The sequence below is a fragment of the Electrona antarctica genome (genome assembly GCF_951216825.1).
Source record: "Electrona antarctica genome assembly, chromosome: 6".
Taxonomy (NCBI): domain Eukaryota; kingdom Metazoa; phylum Chordata; class Actinopteri; order Myctophiformes; family Myctophidae; genus Electrona; species Electrona antarctica.
In genome coordinates this window covers 59,034,283-59,046,215 of record NC_136811.1, presented here as the reverse complement: position 1 = coordinate 59,046,215, position 11,933 = coordinate 59,034,283, and the positions used below count along the sequence as shown (strand labels likewise).

Genomic DNA, 11,933 nt, shown 5'->3' with positions numbered 1-11,933 from the left:
CCCTTCCCTCCTCTCCTTCCCTCCTCTCTCCTAGTTTGTCATCCGTCTCCCGCGAGGTCCTCTGCTAGACTTCTACTCCAAGCGCAGCTGAGGGGAATAAGCCCCACCCACAGAGAGACCCTCATCCAATCATCTAGCTTCATCCTCCTATCCAGCTTCCTCCTCATTCGCTCGCTGCTGTTGCTCCTCCTCCTCTCTATGACATCACTGCTCTTCCTCTGCATCCTCTTCCTCATCGTTAAACCCCGCCCCCTCTTTGAAGAAAATACTTTTCTGACCTATGTGACCTTTATCTAGACGATTCCGCCTCCTACCTAACTTGACTCCGCCTCCTACCTAATTTGACTCCGCCTCCTTCCTAACGTGACTCCACCTCCTTCCTAACTTGACTCTGCCTCCTTCCTAACTTGACTCCGCCTCCTTCCTAACTTGACTCCGCCTCCTTCTTAACCTGCTGTGTTCCAAAGAACTGAAAACACGACAAAAACTGTTTGTGTTGTTATTCGGTCTGACCTCTGACCTCAGTGACCTGGAGACTATATAATTAACACTTTTGATGATTTAGACCAGTAGTTCTCTACCAGTGGTTAGTCCAGGCTTTAGACCAGGCTTTAGTCCAGGCTTTAGACCAGGCTTTAGTCCAGTGGTCTGGGCCAGGCTTTAGTCCAGGCTTTAGACCAGGCTTTAGTCCAGTGGTCTGGGCCAGGCTTTAGTCCAGGCTTTAGTCCAGGCTTTAGACCAGGCTTTAGTCCAGTGGTCTGGGCCAGGCTTTAGTCCAGGCTTTAGTCCAGGCTTTAGACCAGGCTTTAGTCCAGTGATCTGGGCCAGGCTTTAGTCCAGGCTTTAGTCCAGGCTTTAGTCCAGGCTTTAGTCCAGGCTTTAGTCCAGGCTTTAGTCCAGGCTTTAGTCCAGGCTTTAGACCAGGCTTTAGTCCAGGCTTTAGTCCAGGCTTTAGACCAGGCTTTAGTCCAGGCTTTAGTCCAGGCTTTAGTCCAGGCTTTAGACCAGGCTTTAGACCAGGCTTTAGTCCAGTGGTCTGGGCCAGGCTTTAGTCCAGGCTTTAGACCAGGCTTTAGTCCAGTGGTCTGGGCCAGGCTTTAGACCAGGCTTTAGACCAGGCTTTAGTCCAGTGGTCTGGGCCAGGCTTTAGTCCAGGCTTTAGTCCAGGCTTTAGTCCAGGCTTTAGTCCAGTGATCTGGGCCAGGCTTTAGTCCAGGCTTTAGACCAGGCTTTAGTCCAGGCTTTAGTCCAGTGATCTGGGGCCAGGCTTTAGTCCAGGCTTTAGACCAGGCTTTAGACCAGGCTTTAGTCCAGGCTTTAGTCCAGTGGTCTGGGCCAGGCTTTAGTCCAGGCTTTAGTCCAGGCTTTAGACCAGGCTTTAGACCAGGCTTTAGTCCAGTGGTCTGGGCCAGGCTTTAGTCCAGGCTTTAGTCCAGGCTTTAGTCCAGGCTTTAGTCCAGTGATCTGGGCCAGGCTTTAGTCCAGGCTTTAGACCAGGCTTTAGTCCAGTGGTCTGGGCCAGGCTTTAGTCCAGGCTTTAGTCCAGGCTTTAGTCCAGTGGTCTGGGCCAGGCTTTAGTCCAGGCTTTAGACCAGGCTTTAGTCCAGTGGTCTGGGCCAGGCTTTAGTCCAGGCTTTAGACCAGGCTTTAGTCCAGGCTTTAGTCCAGTGGTCTGGGCCAGGCTTTAGTCCAGGCTTTAGTCCAGTGGTCTGGGCCAGGCTTTAGTCCAGGCTTTAGACCAGGCTTTAGTCCAGTGATCTGGGCCAGGCTTTAGTCCAGGCTTTAGTCCAGTGGTCTGGGCCAGGCTTTAGTCCAGGCTTTAGTCCAGTGGTCTGGGCCAGGCTTTAGTCCAGGCTTTAGACCAGGCTTTAGTCCAGTGATCTGGGCCAGGCTTTAGTCCAGGCTTTAGTCCAGTGGTCTGGGCCAGGCTTTAGTCCAGGCTTTAGTCCAGTGGTCTGGGCCAGGCTTTAGTCCAGGCTTTAGTCCAGGCTTTAGTCCAGTGATCTGGGCCAGGCTTTAGTCCAGGCTTTAGACCAGACGATGAATCTTTAACAGAAAAGCATCCGTTCCTTTTTGAATGACAAGCTGACGTCATGTTTATATTTTCCATACAGTGGTTAGTTAACACCCTGAGCGCACAAGACGGAGTTCTCCGTTCTATCAATTAGTAACGCCCAGCGCTCAAGACGGAGATTGATCAAAAGGACGGAGATTATTGATATCAAAACCGATCGCATTGCTCCACAGGCTGGGAGCGTCTCACAGGCTGGGAGTGTCCGTTGCGCAACACTCAATGTTATTTTCCGGTGGGACGTCATCGAAAATGTTCCCCCCCATTTTAGCTGACGAGATCGAAAATCTTAAAACGTGAATAACTCTTGATCTAAATCATTCCGTCCAATTCTAAGAAAGGATTATGTGTCAGACGGCCCATCGCGGTCCCGTCGCTACTCACGTTAGAATGAATCATACCTCCCGTTCTTGACGATCGCCCCGAGAGTGTTTTAGCTACTGTCACACTTTGCTCAGTGCGAGGTAGTATGGGCCCAAAAAGGCATTAGATTCAAGACTCAAAGATAGCAAGTCAGAGTCCTTGTTAGCAAAATCAAACAGTTTTTATTCACCTTGTGTCCAAAGAAATGGTGCAAAAATGGTGTAACAAAACACAGCAAAACTATATACATGGCTGAATAGGTTGGCCCTCCTGGTCTACAGCCCTACATCGACTGATCCACAGTGTCAGGTCCCCCTTCTTATATATAGGCTAGGCCCCTCCCACTGGACCATACCAACCCCTAATTGATTCCACAATTATAACAGCCCCATGTCCAGAGACAATACATTTCATATACACACATTTTTAAAGTGTTACATAATATTTCACACATTATATACACAATGATAAACTCTGAACAAATGGAGTCAACCAATTATCAATCAACTTGAATCAAGCATCAAATAATATATATATAAAGTTCAATTCAGTGTCAGTGGCACAGTGAACTGCCACAGCTACATTTAGCTACTTCAGCCACATCCGGGATAACATCTGGTCCGTCGCTAAACGTGCTCCGCTGCTATGAATCGCTGGGCGTTATGATTTAATGGATTAAATAACCCTGGGCGTTCGGGGTGTTAATGTATGTTAGTTAGTTAGTTAACTAGTTAGTTAACTAACTAACTAATGTATGTTATATCTATTATCACTGGTTAGGGTTGATCTATTATCATATTAAAATATGCCATACCAACCATTCCATGGTTAATGTATGTTATATCTATTATCACTGCTTAGGGTTAGTATATCTATTATCATGTTAACACATTGATTTCTCTCTGTGTTTAGCTACTAAGAGGCTTTTTTTCATTATATCTATTATCATGTTAACATAATATGTTATGTATTGACTATTATTGACTGTGTTTAGTAGTAGTAATGTTTATTATATCTATTATCATGACGGAAGCATTTATATTTTACTCATGATCAGAGCTTCCGTTTTTCACTGACGAAAAGTAATTCAATGAAACTAAATGACTAAAACTAATTCAACAAATTCAAACCAGACTAAAATGTTAGGAAGGGACTAGTGGACAAGAGATCCAGTATAAGTATAATTTTACACTTGGTTGCATGGTGAAAATAGCAGATCTACAAGCTCACAACGCGTCACATTCAGCCATTGGGACGGTGGTTAATTATCAGGTGCTGTTCGGCAGATTCCAGAGAACCGTGTATGAGAAAATCATCAATGATGTCATCAGTGTGATGTCATCAGCGTGATGTCATCAGCGTGATGACATCAGTGTGATGTCATCAGAAAGGTCAATGGATCACATTGAAGTCATCAGTCTGATGTCATCGGTGTGATGTCATCAGCGTGATGTCATCAGCGTGATGACATCAGTGTGATGTCATCAGAAAGGTCAATGGATCACATTGAAGTCATGTACAACAGGGCTTATATGTGTTTGCATGACAATCAATTTAAATAAAATTATTATACAAATGTTGCTTCTGTTTGTCCCTTTATGGGCCTTGGTGTTTGTGTATTAATGTTAAGTTAATATTAAGTTAATTTAAAGGTATTTATTGAAGGTATAATTGGTCATGTTGTTCCCTCCCCCCTAGCCCCTCCCCGTGTGCGTGCGTGCGTGTGTGTGTGCGTGCGTGCGTGCGTACGTGCATCTCATGGTAAAAAAGGTAATAAGTGTTTTGGCGCCCCCTACAGGTGACCGTAGACATCACCACAGAGACGGATGGAGGCGGAGCCACCTCTGTTACCACGACAACCACTCACATCTCCAAGGTGTCTGTCTGTCTGTCTGTCTGTCTGTCTGTCTGTCTGTCTGTCTGTCTGTCTGTCTGTCTGTCTGTCTGTCTGTCTGTCTCTCTAACCTGTCTGCCTGCCTGTCTGTCTGTCAGGTGGTGAAGACAGGCTCGTCAGAGTCTCGTGTGGAGAAGAGGATTGTAATAACTGCTGACTCAGAATCTGATCAGGATCAGGTACAAAAAATACAATATTTAATATGAACAGATAATCATGCAATATTTAAAGATGGAATGCCATGATTTTTTCTCACCCTAAAACATGATCATCAGGTATTATTGAGTGGTGTAAACCACTCCTACAACTGGCTTTTGTGTGCAGAAAAAAATGAGCATGGTTGCTATGTTCAAAATAATTTCTGACGTAATTAAATCACACCCGGGTGAACTGGATGACCGTAGCAACCGTGGTCATTTTTTCTGCACAAAAACAGCCTGTTGTGAAATCACATCCGGGTGTGATTTCATTACGTCAGATCAGAGCAGATCAGGCTATATAATACCTTACCTTATATAATACCTCACATCGGACAAAAACTCCAGCTGAATCAACCTTACACCACTCAGTTCACACGGGTGTGATTTTTATTATACAAGGAGGAAGAATCTTTTCTAAAAAGTGTACAGTATTTGTTAAAATGTCGTTTTTATGTGGACACGCCCACCAGGTCATTAAGTATGCCTGGTTTGCCTGGTGGGTGGTGATCCACCTGAACTGAAGCCACACCCACAGCTGTTGTTGTAGTATGATAAAGGGGGAGGGGTTAGGGAGGGGATGATATTGTGATGTCACTATATCACTGTTTTTGTCATCAGTCGTCAGAAACAACTGGCTTTTGTGTGCAGAAAAAAATGAGCATGGTTGCTATGTTCAAAATAATTTCTGACGTAATTAAATCACACCCGGGTGAACTGGATGACCGTAGCAACCGTGGTCATTTTTTCTGCACAAAAACAGCCTGTTGTGAAATCACATCCGGGTGTGATTTCATTACGTCAGATCAGAGCAGATCAGGCTATATAATACCTTACCTTATATAATACCTCACATCGGACAAAAACTCCAGCTGAATCAACCTTACACCACTCAGTTCACACGGGTGTGATTTTTTGAAAAGATTCTTCCTCCTTGTATAATAAGGAGGAAGAATCTTTTCTAAAAAGTGTACAGTATTTGTTAAAATGTCGTTTTTATGTGGACACGCCCACCAGGTCATTAAGTATGCCTGGTTTGCCTGGTGGGTGGTGATCCACCTGAACTGAAGCCACACCCACAGCTGTTGTTGTAGTATGATAAAGGGGGAGGGGTTAGGGAGGGGATGATATTGTGATGTCACTATATCACTGTTTTTGTCATCAGTCGTCAGAAATCATTGCACATAACAACCACACCAAGGGGTCTAATGAAGTACTGTCGCCTCATAAACACATGACATAACAACCACACCAAGGGGTCTAATGAAGTACTGTCACCTCATAAACACATGACATAACAACCACACCAAGGGCTCTAATGAAGTACTGTCACATCATAAACACATGACATAACAACCACACCAAGGGGTCTAATGAAGTACTGTCACCTCATAAACACATGACATAACAACCACACCAAGGGCTCTAATGAAGTACTGTCACCTCATAAACACATGACATAACAACCACACCAAGGGCTCTAATGAAGTACTGTCACCTCATAAACACATGACATAACAACCACACCAAGGACTCTAATGAAGTACTGTCACCTCATAAACACATGACATAACAACCACACCAAGGGCTCTAATGAAGTACTGTCACCTCATAAACACATGACATAACAACCACACCAAGGGCTCTAATGAAGTACTGTCACCTCATAAACACATGACATAACAACCACACCAAGGACTCTAATGAAGTACTGTCACCTCATAAACACATGACATAACAACCACACCAAGGACTCTAATGAAGTACTGTCACCTCATAAACACATGACATAACAACCACACCAAGGGGTCTAATGAAGTACTGTCACCTCATAAACACATGACATAACAACCACACCAAGGGCTCTAATGAAGTACTGTCACCTCATAAACACATGACATAACAACCACACCAAGGGCTCTAATGAAGTACTGTCACCTCATAAACACATGACATAACAACCACACCAAGGACTCTAATGAAGTACTGTCACCTCATAAACACATGACATAACAACCACACCAAGGGGTCTAATGAAGTACTGTCACCTCATAAACACATGACATAACAACCACACCAAGGGGTCTAATGAAGTACTGTCACCTCATAAACACATGAGATAACAACCACACCAAGGGCTCTAATGAAGTACTGTCACCTCATAAACACATGACATAACAACCACACCAAGGGCTCTAATGAAGTACTGTCACCTCATAAACACATGACATAACAACCACACCAAGGGGTCTAATGAAGTACTGTCACCTCATAAACACATGACATAACAACCACACCAAGGGCTCTAATGAAGTACTGTCACCTCATAAACACATGACATAACAACCACACCAAGGGCTCTAATGAAGTACTGTCACCTCATAAACACATGACATAACAACCACACCAAGGGGTCTAATGAAGTACTGTCACCTCATAAACACATGACATAACAACCACACCAAGGGGTCTAATGAAGTACTGTCACCTCATAAACACATGACATAACAACCACACCAAGGGGTCTAATGAAGTACTGTCACCTCATAAACACATGACATAACAACCACACCAAGGGGTCTAATGAAGTACTGTCACCTCATAAACACATGACATAACAACCACACCAAGGGCTCTAATGAAGTACTTTCACCTCATAAACACATGACATAACAACCACACCAAGGGCTCTAATGAAGTACTGTCACCTCATAAACACATGACATAACAACCACACCAAGGGGTCTAATGAAGTACTGTCACCTCATAAACACATGACATAACAACCACACCAAGGGCTCTAATGAAGTACTGTCACCTCATAAACACATGACATAACAACCACACCAAGGACTCTAATGAAGTACTGTCACCTCATAAACACATGACATAACAACCACACCAAGGACTCTAATGAAGTACTGTCACCTCATAAACACATGACATAACAACCACACCAAGGGCTCTAATGAAGTACTGTCACCTCATAAACACATGACATAACAACCACACCAAGGACTCTAATGAAGTACTGTCACCTCATAAACACATGACATAACAACCACACCAAGGACTCTAATGAAGTACTGTCACCTCATAAACACATGACATAACAACCACACCAAGGGCTCTAATGAAGTACTTTCACCTCATAAACACTTGAAAAACTGGAAACAAATCACTGCACTCCGTCTTTAATATGAAAACATAAACATAATATATTACATATTTTTAACACCCCGAGCGGCAAGGACGGAGTTCTCCGTTCAATCAATTAGTAACGCCCAGCGCTCAGGACGGAGATTGATAAAAGGACGGAGATTTATTGATATCAAAACCGATCGCGTCGCTCCACAGGCTGGGAGCATCTGTTGCGCAACATTCGATGTTATTTCCCGGTGGGACGTCATCGAAAATGTCCCCCCCCCCCCCCGCCCATTTTAGCCGATGAGACCGAAAATCTTAAAACGTGAATAACTCTGATTTAATGGATTAAATAACTTCTTGGTGTTCGAGGTGTTAATATGAGAACATAAACATAATATATTACATATTTTTAAAATTAATGAATGCACTTTTATAATATAAAAGTGAATATATGACTTGAATTGAAGTATGTTCATAATAATAATAATAATAATAATAACAATAATAATAATAGTGTTTTTGTTTACAGGGAACCGATGGGGCGTCGGCCTAACTGAACTTCTACCTTCATCATCATCATCATCAGCGTCATCAGCGTCCACTCTCTTCCTGCCCTCTAGCGCCCCCACCGGGCGAGTCACACTGCTAACCGCTAACCGCTAAGCGCTAACGGCTCAAGCTAACGCGGAGCCGCAGTGATGACATCATCATCACACTGGATGTTTCATAGTATTTATTTATTATTAATGAGCCACTTAGAGCCTGTAAAACCTCACTGCTGCCCCCTGGTGGGTGGATGACTGACATTAGGATGATAATAACAGGTGATTAATCAGATCAAAGGTCACACGATGAGCGGTAGAACGGTGTCGCTAACGAACCGATTTGGAGGATTTCCTCCAGGAAGTAAAATAACGAACCGATCTACGATGTAAGTTTGGAGGACTTCCTCCAGGAAGTGAAGCCGTTCTCCTTGAAGCGTTCCATCGCGGTCCGCGTGTTTGTTTTTATGGACCAATAGAAGTGACGTAGACTAACTTTAACCCATTAGGTCCAGGAAAGCATCTGTGTGGTTCTAGATGTTAATGTCATGCTACATAGGGTTACCCTATAAAACCTGTGTTATGTAACCTGATACATAAAACACGTGTTTAGATGTTAGTGTTATGCTACATAAGGTTACCCTATAAAACCTGTGTTATGTAACTTAATACATAAAACACAGGTTTTTCAGAAAAGCTTTTTTTTTACACTCTGCACAAAAATGTTCGCGAACTGCATTTTTATAACGGGCCTCAGGTCTTAAAGGGTTAAGTTCCTATTTAGTGAACTTCAAAGAGAAAACGCAGAACTATGATTTGTAGATCAGTTTATTTTACGTTTTATTGTTTTGACGAGCGTCACCCGCATCACGCCACATTATATACACTTATCTTAGAACATTATGGAAGTTTATGCCTTAATACATTATAATTATATATATAGTTATAGCCCTCTAAAACTAATATTCATCAATACATTATAACTGCCCTCTATAAGTAAAATTAATTCCTGATAAAAGCATATTTAATAGTTATAGATTTTATGCTCTTAGGAAGTATCAACTTGTGAAAAACTATTTCTAAAATAGCCTAAATAAAACATTGAAGGTGTTTTTTTTAGTGGTGCACAAACTGATTTTAGTTATAGAGGGAGATTGTAATGTATTAATTGTTATTAATTATAATTTATTAAAGCATATAATTGGAACCCAGAAAAGTAACGTCTCACCCGATGTTTAGAAAAGTAACGTCTCACCCGATGTTTAGAAAAGTAACGTCTCACCCGATGTTTAGAAAAGTAACGTCTCACCCGATGTTTAGAAAAGTAACGTCTCACCCGATGTTTAGAAAAGTAACGTCTCACCCGATGTTTAGAAAAAGGTGTTTCCAACGACATTGGGGGAGAGAAACAAATGCGTACATAGTTTTCAGTTTAGTAAATTTAATTTGATTTTAAATGCTTAAAAAAACATTATCTTTCTGTGGCAGTTTATGACCCTAACACAGTAGCATTCTGCTAACCGTATCTACACCTAAACCTAACCCTGTAATACAGTAGCATTCTGCTAACCGTATCTAATGATATGAATGCACTCTTCTTTCATAGACGTTTATTTATTATATAATGGTATGAATGCTCATAGACGTTTATTTATTATATAATGGTATAAATGCTCTTCTTTCATAGACGACTATTTAGGCGTTATTTTATTTTCAGCGTTCATCTCAAGGTTGCTATGGAAACATCTGCGTATCGTTTGTTTACGTGTGTTACCGTTTTTTTGTTTGTTTGTTGTTTTATTACGTCGGTTGTAAGTGACATAACCTGACTCCGCCAGAAGGTGGCAGTACAAAAGTTCACAAGTTCCTCCTACCTTGATCTGGTCTCTCTCAAGCTTAAACGATGAACCGGAAGAAGCGGGACAAAAATCTGAAATCTCCCTAATAATTTCGAGTTGTAGTCCTGTTAGGTTGTGTTTACATGTGCGCTATGACAGCGCTTCAATACTCGCGTTGATCCCGCCTCTAGCAGCCGCATATGGCTGATCCCGCCTCTTGCAGCCGCATATGGCTGATCCCGCCTCTAGCAGCCGCATATGGCTGATCCCGCCTCTAGCAGCCGCATATGGCTGATCCCGCCTCTAGCAGCCGCATATGGCTGATCCCGCCTCTAGCAGCCGCATATGGCTGATCCCGCCTCTAGCAACCGCATATCGTTAATCCCGCCTCTAGTGGCCGCATACAGCCGCATATGGCTGATCCCGCCTCTAGCAGCCGCATATGGCTGATCCCGCCTCTAGCAGCCGCATATGGCTGATCCCGCCTCTAGCAACCGCATATCGTTAATCCCGCCTCTAGTGGCCGCATACAGCCGCATATGGCTGATCCCGCCTCTAGCAGCCGCATATGGCTGATCCCGCCTCTAGCAACCGCATATGGCTGATCCCGCCTCTAGCAGCCGCATATGGCTGATCCCGCCTCTAGCAACCGCATATCGTTAATCCCGCCTCTAGTGGCCGCATACAGCCGCATATGGCTGATCCCGCCTCTAGCAGCCGCATATGGCTGATCCCGCCTCTAGCAACCGCATATCGTTAATCCCGCCTCTAGTGGCCGCATACAGCCGCATATGGCTGATCCCGCCTCTAGTGGCCGCATACAACCGCATATGGCTGATCCCGCCTCTAGCGGCCGCATATGGTTGATCCCGCCTCTAGTGGCCACGTACAGCCGCATATGGCTGATCCCGCCTCTAGTGGCCACATACAGCCGCATATGGCTGATCCCGCCTCCAGTGGCCACATACAGCCGCATATGGCTGATCCCGCCTCTAGTAGCCACATACAGCCGCATATGGCTGATCCCGCCTCTAGTAGCCACATACAGCCGCATATGGCTGATCCCGCCTCTAGTGGCCACATACAGCCGCATATGGCTGATCCCGCCTCTAGTGGCCACATACAGCCGCATATGGCTGATCCCGCCTCTAGTGGCCACATACAGCCGCATATGGCTGATCCCGCCTCCAGTGGCCACATACAGCCGCATATGGCTGATCCCGCCTCTAGTGGCCGCATACAACCGCATATGGCTGATCCCGCCTCTAGCGGCCGCATATGGCTGATCCCGCCTCTAGCGGCCGCATATGGTTGATCCCGCCTCTAGCAGCCGCATATGGCTGATCTAGCTGATCTAGCGGCCGCATATTGCTCCGATCAGCATTTTGATCGGAGTTCATCTTCTCTGCCCGAGAGGGACCATATCGGAGCAGGAGGAGGAACTCACTACTGCCACCAGCTGGCGGAATCAGGTTATAAGTGACATACCTCACATCCAACACTCAGGTAAAAACACAGAAAAAAATCAACCAACGACCAGGCTCGTTTTTTTCCGCCCTTCCTCGACTTTTCCAAGTAAACAGCCTATCAGAAACCAGGTGAACCAGCAGCCAATCAGAAACCAGGTGAACCAGCAGCCTATTAAACCGCTTGTTGTAAAGTTTGGAACTGAAAAGAAATCGTATCTATTATGAGATGTTTTCTCTGTTTTATAGAAAGTTAATTTTTGTTATAGTGTTTGTATCAAAGGAGGGTTTTGAAGTTCTTCGTAAATAATTTTATCCAGAGCAGGTTTTAAAAATATCGTTTTGTTTTTGCTTTTACACCGAAGCTTTGATTTGTTTTTAACTTTATCATATGGCCAACATATCCGATCTAAGC

General features: G+C 44.0%; 1 protein-coding gene across 1 annotated transcript in view; it reads left to right on the top strand.

Annotated features, from left to right (window-relative positions):
• LOC306924611 (protein 4.1-like) overlaps positions 1–8,475 on the top strand; it is a 110,225-nt gene extending 101,750 nt beyond the window's left edge. Inside the window, exons 19-21 of the mRNA XM_079503184.1 lie at positions 4,233–4,310; positions 4,427–4,507; positions 8,202–8,475. Coding sequence (XP_079359310.1) covers positions 4,233–4,310; positions 4,427–4,507; positions 8,202–8,225 — 183 coding nt within the window. The 3' untranslated portion in view covers positions 8,226–8,475. The remainder of the gene's footprint in view (positions 1–4,232; positions 4,311–4,426; positions 4,508–8,201) is intronic.
• Positions 8,476–11,933: the final 3,458 nt, after the last annotated feature.